This window comes from Diadema setosum, chromosome 10, assembly GCF_964275005.1.
Source record: "Diadema setosum chromosome 10, eeDiaSeto1, whole genome shotgun sequence".
Taxonomy (NCBI): Eukaryota; Metazoa; Echinodermata; class Echinoidea; order Diadematoida; family Diadematidae; genus Diadema; species Diadema setosum.
The window spans coordinates 29399504-29418300 of NC_092694.1; the positions used below are offsets into that span (position 1 = coordinate 29399504).

The 18797-nt window shown below is 40.5% G+C and overlaps 1 protein-coding gene across 1 annotated transcript in view; it reads left to right on the forward strand.

The window, feature by feature from the left end:
* The first annotated feature begins 240 nt into the window (after nucleotides 1-240).
* The window catches only part of LOC140233927 (plectin-like), a 206484-nt gene continuing 187927 nt past the window's right edge, over nucleotides 241-18797 (forward strand). The window contains exon 1 of the mRNA XM_072314015.1: nucleotides 241-411. Within this exon, the coding sequence (XP_072170116.1) occupies nucleotides 279-411 (133 nt within the window). The 5' untranslated portion in view covers nucleotides 241-278. The remainder of the gene's footprint in view (nucleotides 412-18797) is intronic.

Sequence of the window (18797 nt, forward strand, 5' to 3'; positions counted from 1 at the left end):
TTTCTATGCATTCCCAGCGTATGTGGTGCATGGCACATTTGGCGACTGACATGGGTGATGTATTTCGCCTGCGGGATGGTCGTTGAACAGTAGGACGAGGGATATCGCCGCGCGAAGTTCACCTTTGGAAAGGGCCTCCCCTGCATGTGTACCTTCTCATTGATTTTTAACAGATTTTGAAAAAATTATTGGAAATGCTGACACAATACGAGCAGTGATAATGCGCCCTTCTCCGTCATGTACAGGAGACTACGGAGTTCAAGACGGGATTACATGCTATGGCGGTTTACGGAAATGATCGAGAATTCATTCCAATCTTGCAAGTGATGTCTGGGGACAAGAACACTAAATGGAAGTCGAGTGCCACCGACATCACGGACTTGGTGGATCGAACTGTCCTCAAGATCGCAGGTATGGTCTCTTCTTTAATCCTTTTTGTCTAACGGATTAGTAGTCTGCGGTTAGCGGAATTATCTAGGTAGGAAGGGCTTCGGAGTGTGTGCGTGCGTGTGTGTGGATGTTGTTGTGTACATTACGTTCATGCGTGAATGGCTGCGGGGAATTGTTCAAGCGTTTACTCAATGACAAAACCCAGCCCCCACATGTATGTTCCCAAGCGCGCCTCGTAGCTACGGAGTGAATGAAAGGGGGCGCGACTTTCACCCTTTCTTTCGACGATAACCGCGTAATGACGTGAGAACAGTTACAATAGGTCACCTTCTGGGGTAGTGAGGGGGTATTATGTACTCTGAAGGACTTGGATGCCCCCGCTGTTCTCAGGGAGCTATTCGCCCGGGAAGTTGATTCTTGGGTATGCGTTCACACAGTGGAACACCGCTGAGAACCCAGCGGCGCGGGCTTGATTCGTGTTTCCTACTGTGTACAAACTTTCTTAGCAGACGACGTCTAGGCGTGCACGCATCTCGTGCGCATAGTTTACTGAAGGCAAGTCCACGTATTTGTGTGTACGCGATCGTCGTTGCATGCAATCAGGAGCCTTGGCCCTCCCCCGTCCTCTTGTGTGCGTATAAGTGTAACCACAAACTTTGATTGAGTTGTGAGACAAAGTGCAACTTCTAAAAGTTGCTTTGCCCATTTGCTGCCTGTGTGCCTTGTTCTCCGGACTGAAGAAATATAGACCTTGTCTGCCTGGAGAAGCGTCGGCAGATATGTCAAAGTTTCGCTTCTGCCACTGTACTTGAGATGTCAGATCGAGGGAGAGGTTGCCGTCAGTGAAGTTTGTGAAAAGTTCTGAGGCCGTGTGTGGTGTTTGGACTCGGGCCGTCCCCTTGGCCCCCACCACTCGGCGTGAAGCCATGGCATCGGAGGACAGCGACACGGGCAGCTTGTATGAGCGGTCTATGAAAGGCAACAAAGGTTAGAGTACATCGCTCACAAGAGTAGACTTTTGTCAACCTCTTATGATAAGGTTTTATAGTGTCAGTACTATCGTCTGTGAATAATTATCTAGATCAATATTTTGGAGGACTTGTAAGATGTACTTCAACATACCTTCTTTGGATACATAGTGTGTGTGATGCCCATTGGCAAGGGGGTGGGGTGGGGGTGGAGTGGGTCTATAGGACTGAATAAAACATGAAAATGCTGGAGGTGAGAATAATGAATCATACCAGTTAGTACTGATGATGGATGTTTAATTTTGATTTCCAAACCGCAAGTCTTGCAGAGAACACTACTCACCTTTTCTGATGTTTTTGTGTATGAAGTTTAGGGGAGCTTCTTAAAGTCAAGTCTTTTGTGATGATATGTCAGTGATGCTGTGCAAGCTCTTGCACACAGTGAGAGCTGTATAAGATTTATGAAATTCACACAAAAGCATCAGAATCAGATTCCTTCGCAATGTCCTGTGATAATACAATGATTGGTAACCCAGATTCCTCATCTGTGCCCTGTCCAGCACTATTTAAAAAAATGTGACATAGATGTTCTGTTAATAGAACTCTAGATATGTGTGGAGGAGTTGTGTTGTGAGGGGAGTTCAGAATTTGAACAACTTATACCAGCTGATGTCTGAGTTGCTGCTCTTATGATATATCATGTCTTAAACACCATGAAGTGCAGTGGCAGATCCAGGGGGGAGCGCACTGGGCACCCCCCTTTATTTTTATTTTTTTTTTGTTAAAACAAAAAAAATAAAAAGAAGAAATGGGGGAGGGGTGCATGCGCCTCCCTTTAATTTTGTAAAGGCACCTTTTTAATTTTGTAAAGGTGTCCCCTCTTTATGGAATTCCTGGATCCACCACTGAAGTGAACAGTACGAGAGAAAAATTATTTTGCTGTCATCACTATAGCAACCCTGGGTAGTGTCTTATATCTGTCACATCATCATCTCAGGTTCCTAGGATACTTCTACTTGTAGAACAATACAAACAATACAGTACAATACAATACAATATATGGGTACTTAACACTCTAAGAAAATATCATCTCAGGATACCAGGCTCCCAGGGATAGAATCAGAGTTAAAAAGGAGCAGGTGTCATCTTCCACAGTACTACTACCTTTTTTCCTTTAAAAGAGAAATTAACAATAATATTTTGCATTCATAAACCACATAATAACAATCATTAATTTCTAGCTACTTGACCTAAAAGCATACAAGCATAAATGTTTTAACAAGTAGATTTTTAGAGCCTTCTTGAAAAAAAAATCAATGAAAGATATTGTAAAAGCTGTTAGTTTCACAACAGGTGTAATTTGTGGGAATTTCACAAATCACTGCAGGGGCACAAATTTAACAACAGGTGAGAATACGGTACCGCAAACAAACGGGCATCAGTGCACTTACGATATAGCTGTGGTATCAAATTGCCAAAAGCAGTATCTCGTGAAAATGTATGTGATGTTCTCATTTCTGAAAATATCATGTACATGTGAAAATAACACTTTTACAGTAGGTTCCTAATTGTAAGGGGTAATGAATTCCAGAGTGTGGGAGCTGATGATGTTGAGTGATTCCTTTGTTTAAACCACAATTTGATTTGATTGTGTGTGTTATGAGTATAATCAGCAGGTTTGAGTAGAGAGAATACTATTCATTCACCTCTGAAAGTTGAACTTTTTTGCGCACTGTATAAAGTGGAGTAACAAACTCTGTAATGTCTAGAAGAGAGGGTTTCTTATAAATTACATCGTGTACCAACAATATTGTTAATCCTTACCTATAGGTGCAAAGTTTACATGCAGTTTCAACCAGCAGATTAGCACATGTTCTCTAATATTAGATTGTCCAGCATGTTCTCTGTGTTTTATCATATGAGCAAAGATCACTTTACAAAGGAACAAAAAAAAAAAAGGTATTTTGGTGTTGTCATCTTTGTGTTTTGGTTAAAATGAACCAATGCATTCCTGTGACTTTATTTTGGACTAAAGTTTAGAGAGCACTAAAATTGACAAAATTTTATGAGAAACTTACTTTACTCTTTTATAGGTCAGACAGTTTTGGAAAACTTTCTGTTAAGATGTGAGAAATGTTAAACATAATATGAAAATGATGATATGACTAAAATTTGCATTAGTGTGACTTCATTGATCTACAAAAATTGTGAATAACAATAAGATGTACAGTGACACCATCAGCCTGCATGTTTTCTTTGGGCAATGTCCTAACATTATATGATTTAGTAAATAATGCACACAACATACACTCTTCGGAGAGGTGGGTTTTTACTTCAAGGCACCAATACCATTGTACTTCTTGGTTTCCAGTGTGATAAGGTACTAAGGCTTCTGACTTACCCTCTTCTTCCTCCTTTTCCTTCTTCCCAATCTTGCCCATTGTCTCCTTCTTTTAACTTTCAAGAGCTATTCTTCTTTTTCTCCTTGTAAAGTTTATAAAGGAAATGCTGAATTTGAGATGATATATATTGTATGGTGTATCTGTGCCATTATTTCCTGGCAGTGTGTGTACACTATATAATCCCAGTTGATGATGAGGGCTATGTGACATATTTTGTGTGGTGTGCAGGTCTTTAATTCCAGAGATCTATGGAGTGTTGGTTGGGGGATGGGATTTTGGATAGGGACTATAATACCAGGGAGGTGGAAATGGTCTTTCCACCTCCCTGATAATACTATAAAGCTGTATTGATTAGTAGTGATTCTAGACAGAATGGGGGTGTTCAATGGACACTTGTATGGTCACTGACTGGGATGGGGGGGGGGGGTATCTGGTTCTGAAGGGCTACTGACCGAGTGAAGTGCAATACTGATTGTTCAATGCATACAACAATTTAAAATCTTATTGGGGGTAAGTTAACTGGTAATGGTCATAATACTGGTATGAAGTATAAACTGCTTGGATGTAGGGTCATAAGATATTGATGTAAACCTTTTCTTGATTCCCTGATGCATAGTAACCTCATGAGACACGGTCAATGTGTGCAAAGTAGCTGCTTGTCAGGAAAGAGTACTTCATCAAACCAGTGAAGGTATGACACTAATTAGCCAACTAGTAGTGCAGTTGTCATAGAAAGCATGTTGAAGGTACAGACTGTACAGTTGTATTAATGCAAGACCTACTTTGCTCATCACTGCGCAAACTGTGCAGACTTAGAGATCCCTACAAGGGAAAGTTCTGTCATGTGTCTTTCTATTTCTGCAAGGAATAGAAAATTATAACATGAGTAATGATTATCCATGGTAGTTTTTGTTTTCATAATTACTCTACTATTTTTCCAAGGACAGTATGCTTTCGACTGAACTCGACTAGCATACTATTTTTGATATCTGTTGTATTTCTTATTTTGCTGTAAAGGTTTCTTTATGTACAAACTTGTACGTAATTGTCACTCATACTAATTGCATGATTCTGGCTGGTTTTAAGGTTGCATTTAACAGTAACTCCCTGTACCAACATGTAGGAAGCAGAAAAGCACTATATCATAATGGTCCCCTATCTTGACATTAATGCCCTTCAGGTAGGCACATGGCAATTACGTATAAAAGAATTGTATCGGGGAAACCATATTCTCTTTGTACACATTTTCATGCTCTGTAGTTTTTTTCCAGTCCCTTGAGTCTGATAGAATAATGAAAGGGAGAGAAAGAAAGTGTCCCAAGACTGGGGTCCTTAACCCTTTGAGGACGGTTTGAATTTGCTACAACATGCATTTCCCATCGTGAGACACCTGCCCGAGTATACATACTCGGGACTCGTCTTCCAACGGCATAAAATGAGCAGTAATTCGTGAGACGCTGCTTTAAACAACTTTGAGGCGAGGTACTCCCGTGATTAGCCTGACCCGGAAGAGCAGTTGAGAGCAGCGAGCTCTCCGTCGCTGATGGACGTGACGGATTTAGTCAGGCACGCTGATCCCAAATCGGAAAATACCTGTCTTCTCCTCTCTGGATTGTCTCCCACAAAACATTCGTTACACCTAGGAGCACTTGTCAGAGTTGCTGACTCAATCACAAAACAGTCGTTAGTCACATGTATCGGATATCTCCGCGAAATGGGGCAAAACCTGTAATCACTACTAGACAGGATGCATTCATATTTCTCATCTTGATATTGTACGCTAGTTTATACATTACATGCTCCAAACGTGATTGTGTCTGAATGCAGACTGTGCTTGAAATACAGTATACATGATGTACTACTCACTATGTATGTACTACTCACTGTGTACTACTCACTGTGTACTATCAATGTGTTATAAAATGCTTGTTGTGTGCACAGAAATGTTAGTACATTTGTATCATACAACACTTCATGTCTCACTAGATCCTGAGTAGTCATCAATAATTCCAGTTCCACTTAAAGGGACTGTACAGTACTGGTTGAGGTGGGGATTCATGTTTTGAACATTCCTAAGTGAGATAATGAAAAGCCTCTTATGAAATATGAAAGAGCATGTAATTTTAAGAAGGATTCAACATTTATTTGATGAAAATTGGTTTTCAAATGGCTGAGATATCCAAAAAAGTGCTAATAATAAAAGGCGACATGCCACAACTTTATTAGGATCTCTTTGTTTCATCTTGTTTTTGGATATCTCAGCCATTTCAAAACCGATTTTCATTGAATAAACTTTTGATACCCCTTAGAACTGCATGCTCTTTGACATCTCATAGAGTGGTTTCTGAATATCTCGCAAAACGTTAAATGCTAAATCATCACCTCGACCAGAACTGTACACACCCTTTAAAATTTGATGCTATTGCCAATAAAATTGATCATTTCAATTTCATTTATCACATTTATGCCAAAACTGCTAAATTTCGTAATGATTCTTGACAGATTTTGATAGACATTCTGTGTGTAAGGATATATTATACAACATTTACAAAGTTATACCAAATAGCAGAATTTTTGAGAGGTGAACGTGACACAGAGAGATGAATCAATAACTACTTGAATCGGACATAGCTTTATCATGATATTGAATATTCCATGATACCTTTCGTCATGAATTTGTGTCAATACCAGATTTGAGAAGGAAGAAGAATTAAATACAATATAGATCTGCACAGTATCTCTGAAACGTGACCGCAGAGTATGGCGAGTATTTTGTTGAGATATTGGTAGTCTATGAATGTAGAATTTATTTGACATACACACTTGTACATTTTTTTTTTTTTTTTTTGGGGGGGGGGGGAGGGTTGATTCATGTTCTAATTTGCCTTGTGAAATTTTGGTTCTCCTCAGGTAGCATAATTAGATGGTGATCACTTGTTGGATCCTTAACAATGTAGATGCAGCTGTGTGTAATAGATGCAAAATGGCATTCATACATGTTTCTTTGCATGAGTGCTTTATGGAAATGAGTCAGACAATTGTATATTTGTGTTCAAGTGAACTCTGGGGGAGCTAAATTTGTCACTCACAGTGCAAGTCAGGCACTTTGGACCTAACATTGTGAAGAGGTTTAGGCCCTACTGATAACAAATAGCCCCTTTGGGGATGTATCTTTAAACTGAGAGTCACCATTTGTGTAATCTACATGTATGGAAGAATTTGTGTGCTCACATTTTGTTCAGTAAACATTTTTATGCAGGTGCTAATTAAAGGGATAGTATAGTATTGGGTGAGATGAGAATTCAGCTTTCAGCTTTTTGCGAGTTCGATGATTGATTTATTTATTTCAACACGGTATAAAACCTGCTATCAGCTTTGAAGCTGCTTTTCAGCAAAGCAATACTAATAAAAGATAGGTCCCACCTTTTATTAGGATCATGTTGCTTGGGATATCTCAGCCATTTCAAAACCAAATTTCGTCAAATAAACGTTGAACTCCTCTTGAAATTCATATTTCATATAGAGGTTGCTCAGTATCTCACCAAGACAAGTTAAAAGCATGAAGCCAGGGGGGCATTTCAGGAAGCATTTTGGTTGGATATTTTTTGACAAACTGTTACAAGAAATCCTTGCATCTGATTGGCTGAGAGCAAATTTTTCAGACGACTTTGTCATGAAAAACCAAGACCTGTGGTTATAATGTAGACTCAAACAGTGTTTAAAAGTGTACACATGTATGCAACTCTCAGTATGTCTTTATCAGTATCAGTCTTTGAAAAAATATTTTTTATTACTTGCACTGGAATAATGACAGATTAACATTTTAAAGGGATGGTATCGGCTGAGATGGGGCTACAGGTTTCTACGTCAATGAATCACGTTTCAAAACGCATTTGGAATGGTGTTTGCGAACATGGTTTGAAACGCGATTCACTGGGTGCCGTGTTTATCTATCCATCATTGAATCTTGATATGAGTGTTGTCACTGTGCAGCTGCTTTGTGCAGTTAAACCTGGGAAGCAGTGGTCCACTGAGGCCTGTGTTGTAACTTGTGGGTTGTATACTGCATACAAGATGATCTTGGCAGCTCGGAAATATGAACGCGTTTCAAAACAGCATTGCGTTTCTCTACAGTCAAAAGTGTCTTAAAGCACTCTTCGTTTCAAATCGGTGTTTCAAAGCATGTTTGAAAACACAGTTGTGTATAATATCTATCACTGGAAATTACCTCAAATGTGTTTCGGATCTTGATTCTACCTTAGAAAATTTTTAGATAAACACACCCCTAGAAAGTGGCAGTGAGAAAATTGCCCTCCCTCTTGTTTGCCATGCTAGACAACAGGTAGCCATGTTTCTGACTGAACTACAAGCTTGCTATGAAAGGATATAAGACCTCCACACGATGCAGAGATGCAACAGATGCCATTTGTGACATTTTTATTTTTTGGCAAAACCATTATAAAAAGTGTAATGAGCAAAAAAAAAAAGTTGTTACTTTGTTGTGAAAATTTGAATACTTCTGTTCAGTTCAGCACAGGTGGGCTCACCTCTCAACTCAAACTTAAAAAAAAGGACATAAATATAGACTATAAGTACTGTGTAGACTAAAATAAGAAAAGGATTTGCCTCGATTTGAGATTTTTAGCTCACCTGCCAAAGGCTCAAGTGAGCTATTGCTATCGCCCTTCGTCCGGCGTCCGTCATGCGTCGTGCGTCGTGCGTCGTGAATCGTGCGTCGTCCGTCGTGCGTAAACTTTTTACATTTTCATCTTCTTCTTGAAAACCCCAATACCGATTTTCATCAAACTTGGCAGGTAGCATCCCTAGGGGGTTAGGAATTCAATTTGTTAAAATGGGCACCATGCCCCACCCAGGGGGCCCCCAGGGGGCCCAAACCCCCCAAAATTAAGGAATCTGTAAAAATCTTCTTCTCTAGAACCAGAAGTGATAGAGCTAAGTTAATACTATGAGTTAGTACATTGATGACTGTAGTTTCAAGTTTGTTCATGGCAGAATCAGGGGTGCCCCCCTTGAGACCCAGGGGAGGGGGGGGGGGGGTGGGGAGGGGTCCTAATGGGGCCTAAATTGTACATTTTCATCTTCTTCTTGAGAACCCCATGACCAATTTTCACCAAACTTGGCAGGTAGCATCTCTAGAGGGTTAGGATCTCAATTTGTTAAAATAGGCACCATGCCCCACCCAGGGGGGCAAACCCCCCAGCAGGGGTGCCCCTCTTGGAGGCAGGGGGGGGGGGGGTGGGGGGGGGGTTGGAAGGTCCAAATGGGGGCCTGAATTGTACATTTTCATCTTCTTCCTGAAAACCTCATGATGGATTTTCGTCAAACTTGGCAGATAGCATCCCTAGGGGGTCAGGATCTCAATTTATCAAAATGTGCACCATGCCCCACCCAGAGGGCCCCAGGGGGCCCCAATCCCCCCAAATTAAGGAATCTTAAAAAATTTGGGCCCTTATTGTACATTTTCATCTTCTACTTGAGAATGCCTGGTCAAATTTTGGTAGAGCTGTGAGTAATTTAGATTAGTGACTGTGTGAAAGGTGAACTTGCGATACTCAGGTGAGCGCTAGACCCGCGGGTCTCTTGTTTATATTCTGTTTGCTGCAGATGAGACTTGCTCCACTGCTGTAATGCTATCAAAATGATAGAAAATAACCTTACAATATAAAAAGCATTGTTTTTGTATCTCTTTGTAGTGTCTATTGTGGGCATACAATGTAGATGGACCGGCATCTCCTCTCTAATCCTAAAGTTTCGCTCCTAGATAGGAGAAGATTCGTTTATTGTCATCAATTTTCACCTGCCGTCATTTGAGCCGCGAAGTCCCACACATGCTATCATAGTCAAATTCATAAGTAGTCAAAGAGTGGACTAGTTTCTACACTTTGGGTTGGAAGCTGCCTAATTTGAATATCCTTATGGGCATTTGATTTTAATTCAAAAACAATTTCTGTTTACTTGTTTTTTTACTGTCTTGCAGAACATTCTGTACAAATGAAGATCTATCCATAAAGACTAATGTTGAGTCTGCACAAAATTGTCACCAGCTTTGTGTTGCAATATTTTGGTGCTCTCTTCTGATTTAACTAAGCGATGATTTGTAGACAAAGTAGAGCACTCATGCATGGGTAAAGTGACTCTTTGAAGGGTGGTTATGCATGATGTGTTTCCATACTGTTTGGTTCACTATTGCCAAGGTGACTAAACACAGTGATTGAGTAGTGTGCATGTGAAAATCAGTGAAGATCTAAATGACAATGAATAATCACTGTTTGGTTCACCATTACCATAGTGACTCGTGTGTTTTGTCTCGCATGTGAGGATCTGTCTAGACAACAGACATTTTGGCGAAAATTAATCTGAAGATGAGTGTGTTTATCTTTGATTTGCGTACCTTCAGCGTGCCTGTCTGGTTTACATGTTCTGCACATCCTTAGAGTGTGACAGTCAATATTTACATTGGTGTCAAACAGGAGTTTACAAATATGAAAAGTAGATTTTAAAACACCAAACGTGGTCGGCTGCAGCTCTGGTACACATTACTATGAAATAAAATCTGAACCAATCACCTTCATGTTTGACTACCTTGTGTGATCTCACCATAAAGTTGCAAATTTAGGTTACTGACAGGTCATCCAGAATAATGATATTAAGCGGGAATGTTCCTTTAGTTCTATTTCCCTTTATTTATCTTCAAACTATATTTGTGTAAAATTATTATTTGTCTCCATATTTACGTTGCACAACATTCAACTGGACTATGTGGAAGAGCAGCTTGTGTAGCTGAATATGGGCTATCTAGCCATCTTCTTAGATGGAAAATAAAAGAAAGAAAATGAATTTGCTTGAATTTATCCAATCATATGTTTTTATTTTCTTTGGGAGGGAGGAGCTGGTTCTTTGGGACTAGGGAAAGTATCACCTCATGTGATATGCTACTGCACAATGATTTTAACTGTTTGTGTAGGCCTATGATGCTTGGGTCCTTCTTTAACCCGTTCAATACATACCACAGTCATGTAGTACTGTATATGCCGAATATTTTGCGAGGTTTTTATTTTCGTGAATTTCGTGAGTCAGGTGCTATTTGTGAAATTGAAGACTCACGAAAATATTGACTCTGATCCCGATGTGAATGTGACGTATGCATGTACTCTTCTCTGTTCAGTGCAGGACTCCACGATCGCGAATTTAACCACTCGTGAAATCGTCGAGAATTCCTGATTCGCGAAAATTTAGACTCGCGAAATATATGGCGTATACAGTTTATAATGTGTGTGTGTGTGTGTGTGTGTGTGTGTGTGTTATGTGTATACTCACAGTATGGTTGATAGACACACTTCTCAAACCTTGCTTGTATTGTACAATACAATGTGTATGGCAGAATGTGTACATCTGTATTCCGTGTTCATGAAGGATAATTACATGTATCATACACAGGTGTTGGTATGCCCTTTGTGCTCTTCGGATAGCATGATTTGATGAAGTGATTCTGTTAGGCTGCTTTCACATAGAAGTATTCGGTATTCGGTATTTGGTATTCGCTATTCGCTATTCGCTATTCGAGCACCGAATACACCATCACCCGCACCGTCAACTCACCATCCCATGTAGTGAGGATTTCTTCCTCCTACATCGCAGCAAATCTTATAATCAATTTCTAAACTGCATCAGAATGTCGGTCTACATGCTTATATTTGCTAACGGGCAAATCCAGACCAAAAGTGTCATTATTTCATAAACGAGAGACGGTATACGCTGCAAGAAAATCGAACAAGCTCGATTCCCACTTTGCTATACTATTCGCAGCTATTCGGTACTTTCGAATAGTGCCCTCTTATGTGAACCGGTGTGAGGAAATCCTATCGTTCGATTCAAGCTATTCGCATGCCCTCGAAAACGAGCCCCGAATACCCAAATAGTATACTTCTAGGTGAACGCAGCCTTATGGAATGCATGTGGAGGCCCCCTTACTCTGATAAACTCAGCAATATAGTGAAGCTGTATGAAGGTTTTCAACCCTTTCAAGGATGAGCTGATTTTGCTATTCATTTTATGAAAATCATTTCTCATACTAAAGGCACCTTCACAAGTAAACTCAGAATGAGCCTTCAATGGGGGTATGGTTTGCACTTTGACATTATGGTAAAGCTGACTGATGAATTGAAATTTGTTCAGCACAAATGGAATATGATTTCTTTAATTGGGACCTACAAATAAGGAAAAAAAGGTGTATCATGAAATCTTAAAGCTGCATGGTATGTCTTCTCAAACAAGTGAATAATGGTCACAATCCATGCATGGAGATGAGATGTATTGACCAATTCAACCATGCAGTAGACAAAGTTTTGTACAGGGATAATATTTGTGCAAAGAATTTCTGCAGCACAGATTTGCATTCTTAAGCAGTTAAATCTCTGGAATGCATTTAAGCAATTTAGTATTAGTGCTGTAAAACTTAAGAATTTTAGGCTATTGTGAAATGTACAGGGACAACGCTGTGTCCATGAAATGGTTTATTGTTTTATATGTGGCAGTTTGCTTGTTTTTTCTCGGTGAGCAGCATTGCGTTGCTGTTCGGAGGCCAACCCTTACCCCTTTTGGGTCTCCTGTTCACCTGTGGACTCGTCCTACTGGTTTCCCAAATTGCAGTGATTACCATATTCATATATTATGAAAGTAGAATAGCCCCTCCCAACAAAAAAGAAACAAAAAACAAAACAAAAAACAAAACAACAAACAAAACAAACAAACAAACAAAAAGCAAACAAGCTCTTAAGGTAAAGGAATACCAAGTACGTGAAATGTTAATTCCATTTCATGTTTGGTACAGTATAGAATGTATATTGACCTTAAAAGAAAATGTGTTGAATTGGCAATTCATATCATATCTTGAAAATTGACTGCCAATTGCAAAAGAGTTTTGAATTTTGTAGGATTCCACAGGAAGGTTATATGGTCTGTGAGAGTGTGAATGTCTGTACATTGAAGCTTTGAATGCACATTTCTGATAATTATAATGTTAGACCCACTTCAGACAAAATTTTTAAATGTACTCTTTTTATATAGATAGTTTATATTACCTTTTTGACATGATTTTGTTTTTTTTTTGGGAAATGCTGTGCCACATAGATAATGAGAGATGATAATGATAATGAAGATAACAGCAACATATGGCATGGTGTTCTAGCTCCATGTATTTATTGACCAGCGATCAAAGCTAGCACAATTCTTATGTTAGGTATACTTTCTCTTGTGAATGGATGATTTCAACAATTGCAAAATACAAATGACAATGACAATGATCGTTACTGTTAATACAAAAGCAAACTTACAGGTAATGAGGTGACTTATTCCAGTTCCAAATAATCCTAAATACCTAGTTCAGTAAAAAAATCTACTGGGTTAGTGATCCAAAGATCCTTGAGAGTGCTGAAAATCCACAGGGGAAACAGCCTAAAATCCTGTGTGGGAGATATCCTGTTAAGAATCAAGCCGCTAAGAATGCTTCACAGATGGCTTTCATAGTTCCAGAGTTTCTACAATTATCCACAATAATATGAATATGACTTTATAACTCCACTGATTACTGGAATAAAGCTGTTAACATGCTTCCAATTGCTGGCATCCAGTGTGATACAAAAAAAAAAAATTAAAGTGCACTAACAGTGTATTCCCCTGACTTATGAGTGAAACTTGGCAAAATTATTCCCCCTGCTTTCTGAAAGAGGTAAGTCAAGTGCTCATTCATAATGCTTGGAAAGTCAAAATGTGTTTAATTTTCTTCATATTTTCTTTATAATGTTTACCATTTGTGACATCACAAAATGTTGTCCTCTCATCTACTGAAATGATTGTAGTTTTGTGTGAATAGAAAAGTATCTTTAAAATTTTCCTGGATCCCTTGGTAGAGCAGTTTTGTTAAGCTGAAATGGGCACCCTGATTAAAAAAAAAAGGAAATAAAAATTAGCAAATATGTTGTTTATTTCCTTGATAGTGGTGATAGACACCAAAAATAAGATGACTTCTTGCTTAAGACATCTGTTCCTGTCCAGAGCATCATTCTGTACAGTTGGGTGGCCTCCAAACTTTTTTTTTTTGAAAAGCTGTGTGGATATTCCTATTGTTGCACAGTGGAGCGAATGATTCCAGAGTACAGATTGCGCCGCCATACCTGGGAGTTGACAAGCATTTCAGCTTTGTGCTAAGCTGTAAATCCACTCAAGGTACTTCTATGAAAGGTTAAGCTTTAGAAATGATAGAAGGGAAAAAAAAATGTCAAAGAAACTCAAATAAGTGGGGAGCAAACAAAGAGTGGCAGGAAAACAGTTCTGGCCTGCTCCGCTGCACAAGAGTCATAACGTGATACAAACATGAGAGCCTTGAGAGGTAGGCACTATATAAGGCGACTCTGTGCCAGTATGATCTGAGTCTACTGATTGTTTCAATCAGAATGGGCTCTGAATTATGGGCATTGCAAAGAGCAAACTTGGGCACAAGAGGAAGAAAAAGCCAAGTGGTGAACTGACCAGCTCTGTGCCTGAGCAAGTGGAATCCGACTCAGAGGACACCGGCACCGGCAGGTGTGGTAAAGATCTGAGTTACAGTCGAACAGAGGAGGTGAGTCTCTTGGGTTTCCCCAGGTCCGGCAGAAAGGCGCAGAAGCCATCATGGGGAATGAAGGCAGCAAACAGAAACAACAGTCCAAGCCCAGTACCCTAGCAGCCGGCTTGCATAGTGCAACAGGTGTTGCGATGTCAGCAGGCCTCCATGGGAGCGGCACTGAACAAAGCCACTCTGGTCGTCCTGCATCAGGAGAGGTGATGGAGACAAGTAGAGGAGCTAAGGGTGGTGGTCATGTTTCAGGTGAGCCCTTGCCCTCACAAGGTGGGACTGCTACCAATAATGAATTTGGAGTGACTAGTGCAAGCATGACAGTTCCAACCAGTGACCCAGAAGATGAGTTTCAAGCCTCACGAACCACCTCTGTTGCGTACACTGAGGTAGCACCAATGAGGATGGATCGTGAGGTGCTGTTGGCCCATGATAGTGCTGGTCAACCAACTGATAGCCAAACAACCTTCACACTTCACACCAGTTTCACAGACACTGAGCACTCTGAACACAGGTTGCACAATGCTGGAGCAATGGATACAAGTGTTACCGAAGGTCTCCATACAACTGGCATCGATCTACATCCAAAAGCTGATACTTCACCAAGTGCATCTTATGAAGTAACCACTGAAGATATCCCTCAGACCAGTTATGATGATGAAATCTATGAAATAGAGATCAATTTTGGAGACACTGCTGGAGCTGAACATGGACAGGCAGGAGCGATTGTGAAAATTTCATCTCCAGAGGTTCAGGATCAGCCTGGACAGTTTGTATTCAGTCTAGCTCAGGGAGCTCAGGGAAGAGGTATAGAAGACATGACCAGTGTTACCCATGAATCTGGAGATACCACGGTGATGCAAGTTGGGCCAAATAGAGACGAGATCTATGGTGACGTCACTGAAACATCCTCTTTCAGAATGGTAATGGATGACTACAGGGCAATACCGAATGTATCTCTTCGACTACCAGTGGTAAATGATCAAGCTCCTCAGGCAAGTGTACAAACAGCCGGAAATAGTTGTGAGACTGCTACTTTTGAAGATGACCAGACCAGTGTACCAGAGCATGATGAAGTGGAGGATCTTGCGAGTGGAAATTCAACCTTTGTCAGTCATTCTTCACCAACGCAGAGGTATTCTTCACAGGTTCTTTTTCCTGTGGCCAAACCAGATCAATCAAGTAGTGCAACCTCTAGTATCACCCTTGAGTTTGGCGAGTCTGTTTCTATACAGAGTGATCATAGTAACATGAGACATGATGGGAAGAATAGTGATACACATTCACAGAGCGTAAGTGGATACATAGAATTTTCTGACTTTGACACATCTCACACCACACCAGAGCATGAAGATGCAGCTTCATATGAAAGGGAAATGGAGGTTGCACGAAAGAAAAGGTCAGAAGTAAGCCTCCAAGTTGGTCATGCTGGAAGGTTGATTTCTGGTGTATATAATGTAAAGGATGATAGGGCAACCTTGAAGCCCAGGGAAAGTGACAACCAACCCTCAAACAATATGCAGGAACAAACCTGTATCAGTGTAGACAGTGAGGAAAGACCTGGTTCCTCAGCTGTTTTGCAAGGGGAGTATATCACCATGCCTGAAAGATATAATGAGCACCATGAAACAGATATAGAGGGAGAAATATTTGAGTCAAGGGTCATGATTCCATCAAGCGGATATCTTCCAAGAGATTTTAAGAGCTTGTTCTTCTCCTTATATGGTTTCAAAGGTGACTCACATGAAGCAGATGATAATGATGTGTCACCCCATGGCCATGGTCATCATGGTATCTCAAGTGTTACTGAGGGAAGAAATGATGTTACTCGTGACATTGATGCTGGATCAGGAAGTACCCGCATTCACTTTAATAATCTATCTTCCTTTCTTGGTCAAGCCACTGAACGTGAACAACTAGGAGAAAACTTAGAAGGAAATGCCGGAGACCTAAGAATTCTCACTGAACGCGGAGAAGTAGAGCAAAGAGTATTGTGCACTGAGAGTGACATAACTGAAACAAAGATCAGTATTCCCTCAAGCACCTACTCTTTTCATTACCTGTTTGATAGTGAAGAAGAATCACACCAGAGAGGGTCTATTGCAGATCATGAAGGTCAGGATGAAGACACAGACATTGAGGGAGAAATATTTGAGTCTAGGGTCTTGATTCCATCAAGCAGATACCTCTCTGGAGGTTTTAAGAGCTTGTTCTTCTCCTTATATGGTTTCAAAGGTGACTCACATGAAACAGATAATGATGTGTCACCCCTTGGCCATGATGTTCATGGTGTCTCAATTGTTACTGAGGGAAGAGGTGATGCTACTCGTGACATTGATGCTGGATCAGGAAGTACCCGCTTTCACTTTGACAACCTTTCTTCATTTCTTGGTGAAGCCACTGAACGTGAACAACTAAGAGAGAACTTAGAAGGAAGTGACCGAGGCCTAAGAATTCTCACTGAACATGGAGAAGTAGAAGGAAGAGTATTGTGCTCTGAGAGTGACATAACTGAAACAAAGATCAGTATTCCCTCAAGCACCTACTCTTTTCATTACCTGTTTGGTAGTGATGAAGAATCACACCAGAGAGGGTCTATTGCAGATCGTGAAGGTCAGGATGAAGACACAGATATTGAGGGAGAAATATTTGAGTCAAGGGTCATGATTCCATCAAGCGGATATCTCTCCCGAGATTTTAAGAGCTTGTTCTTCTCCTTATATGGTTTCAAAGGTGACTCACATGAAGCAGATGATAATGATGTGTCACCCCATTGCTATGGTATGTCAAATGTTACTGAGGGAAGAAATGATGTTACTCGTGACATTCATGCTGGGTCAGGAACTACACACATTCACTTTGACAACCTTTCATCATTTCTCAGTCAAGCCACTGAACCTGAACTACCAGGAGGAAACCTAGGTGGAGATGCACCTACAGGAGAAGATGGTAGAGGAAGTGCAAGTGATCTAAGAATTCTCACTGAACATGGAGATTTAGAGGGAAGAGTATTGTGCACCGAGAGTGACATAACTGAAAGAAAGATCAGTATTCCCTCAAGCACCTTTTCCTTCTTTTCTGTGTTTGGTAGTGAGGAAGGATCTGGTGCCTCTGCAATGCACCAGAGAGTGTTTATCTCTCGTCTTGAAGGACAGGCAGAAGATGCAGACATCAGCATGTCTCACAGAGATGACAAAGTTGAGAAAGAGGTTGTCACATCTGCAAGTTCCTATGCTTTTGCTTCTCCTGGAAATGAAGGAGTGGTATCTACTACTTACTTAAAGTCTGTCAGTGAACCTGACCAACATGTTGAGACTGTAAACCTTCACCTGCCAATGTCTACAAATGGGGAAAAGGAAGAGGCAACATTTGTCACTTCCAAGGTTGCATATTCATTTGCTTCTCGAGGGGATGAGAGTTTGATCCGTACACATGACAAAGAAACTGACAGTGACTACATACTAGGTGAAAGAATATATAGACAGCCCGATACTGGAGAGAGACTTGGTTCCCCTTCAGTATTTGAATTGCGTGAGGAACATATGGAGACTAAGTATATTGATATAGACGTATCTACTGAGGGAGAGGTTGTTGAAACAGAAGTTGTTAGGCCACAAAGTGCCTCTCCAAGTTTTCCTTCCTCTGACAAAGAAAGTAGAACTGATGTTCCAGGAAAAGAGAAAACCATAATCTTCCTTGACATTGTACAAAAAGGAGGTGCCACTGTCCATGAGAGTGAGGCTGAAGAGCAAATGGTGAGCACAGTGAATAGAACCAATACATTCCTGTCAGTTGAAAGAGCAGATGAGTCCACTGCAGACTTTGCTGCAAAAACATCAAGCGTAGACTATGAGCCACAACACACTGATGATGACAGTGAAGAGTTTGTTCATCTCCACGCAGAAGATGTTACTATTGAACACTCACAAAGAATCACACATGAGAATGAAGAAGGTGATGTGTCTCAAGTGTTGCAAACAGAAACTACTATCTATTCTGGTGATGATCAGACAGAATACATCAACATTGAAATGACTGCCAAGATAGAGACCCTTGAGGCAGAGATTACCACCTCAGAGAGTGCATATGCCTTTACTTCTCCTTCAAGCACCTATAAACAGTTGTCACCAGGCTCTGATGGTGTGCCTCCTTTAGCTTTCAGTGTTAAAGATAGTGATGACAATACAAGAAATCAGATATCAAAATCCAGCCTTGAGATCAGTGATACTTTAGGGCCATACAGAATCTTAGGTATTTCTGGAGAAGTCAAGGATAACTCAAGTGAAAGGGACATGGAAGAAAAAAGAGAGATTTCCACTGTCCCTGTTCCACTTGGTGGCCCCCCAAAAATTGGAGTAACACAGTTGGTGGAAGGAGAGACAGACAGTCAAGTGGAAATGCATG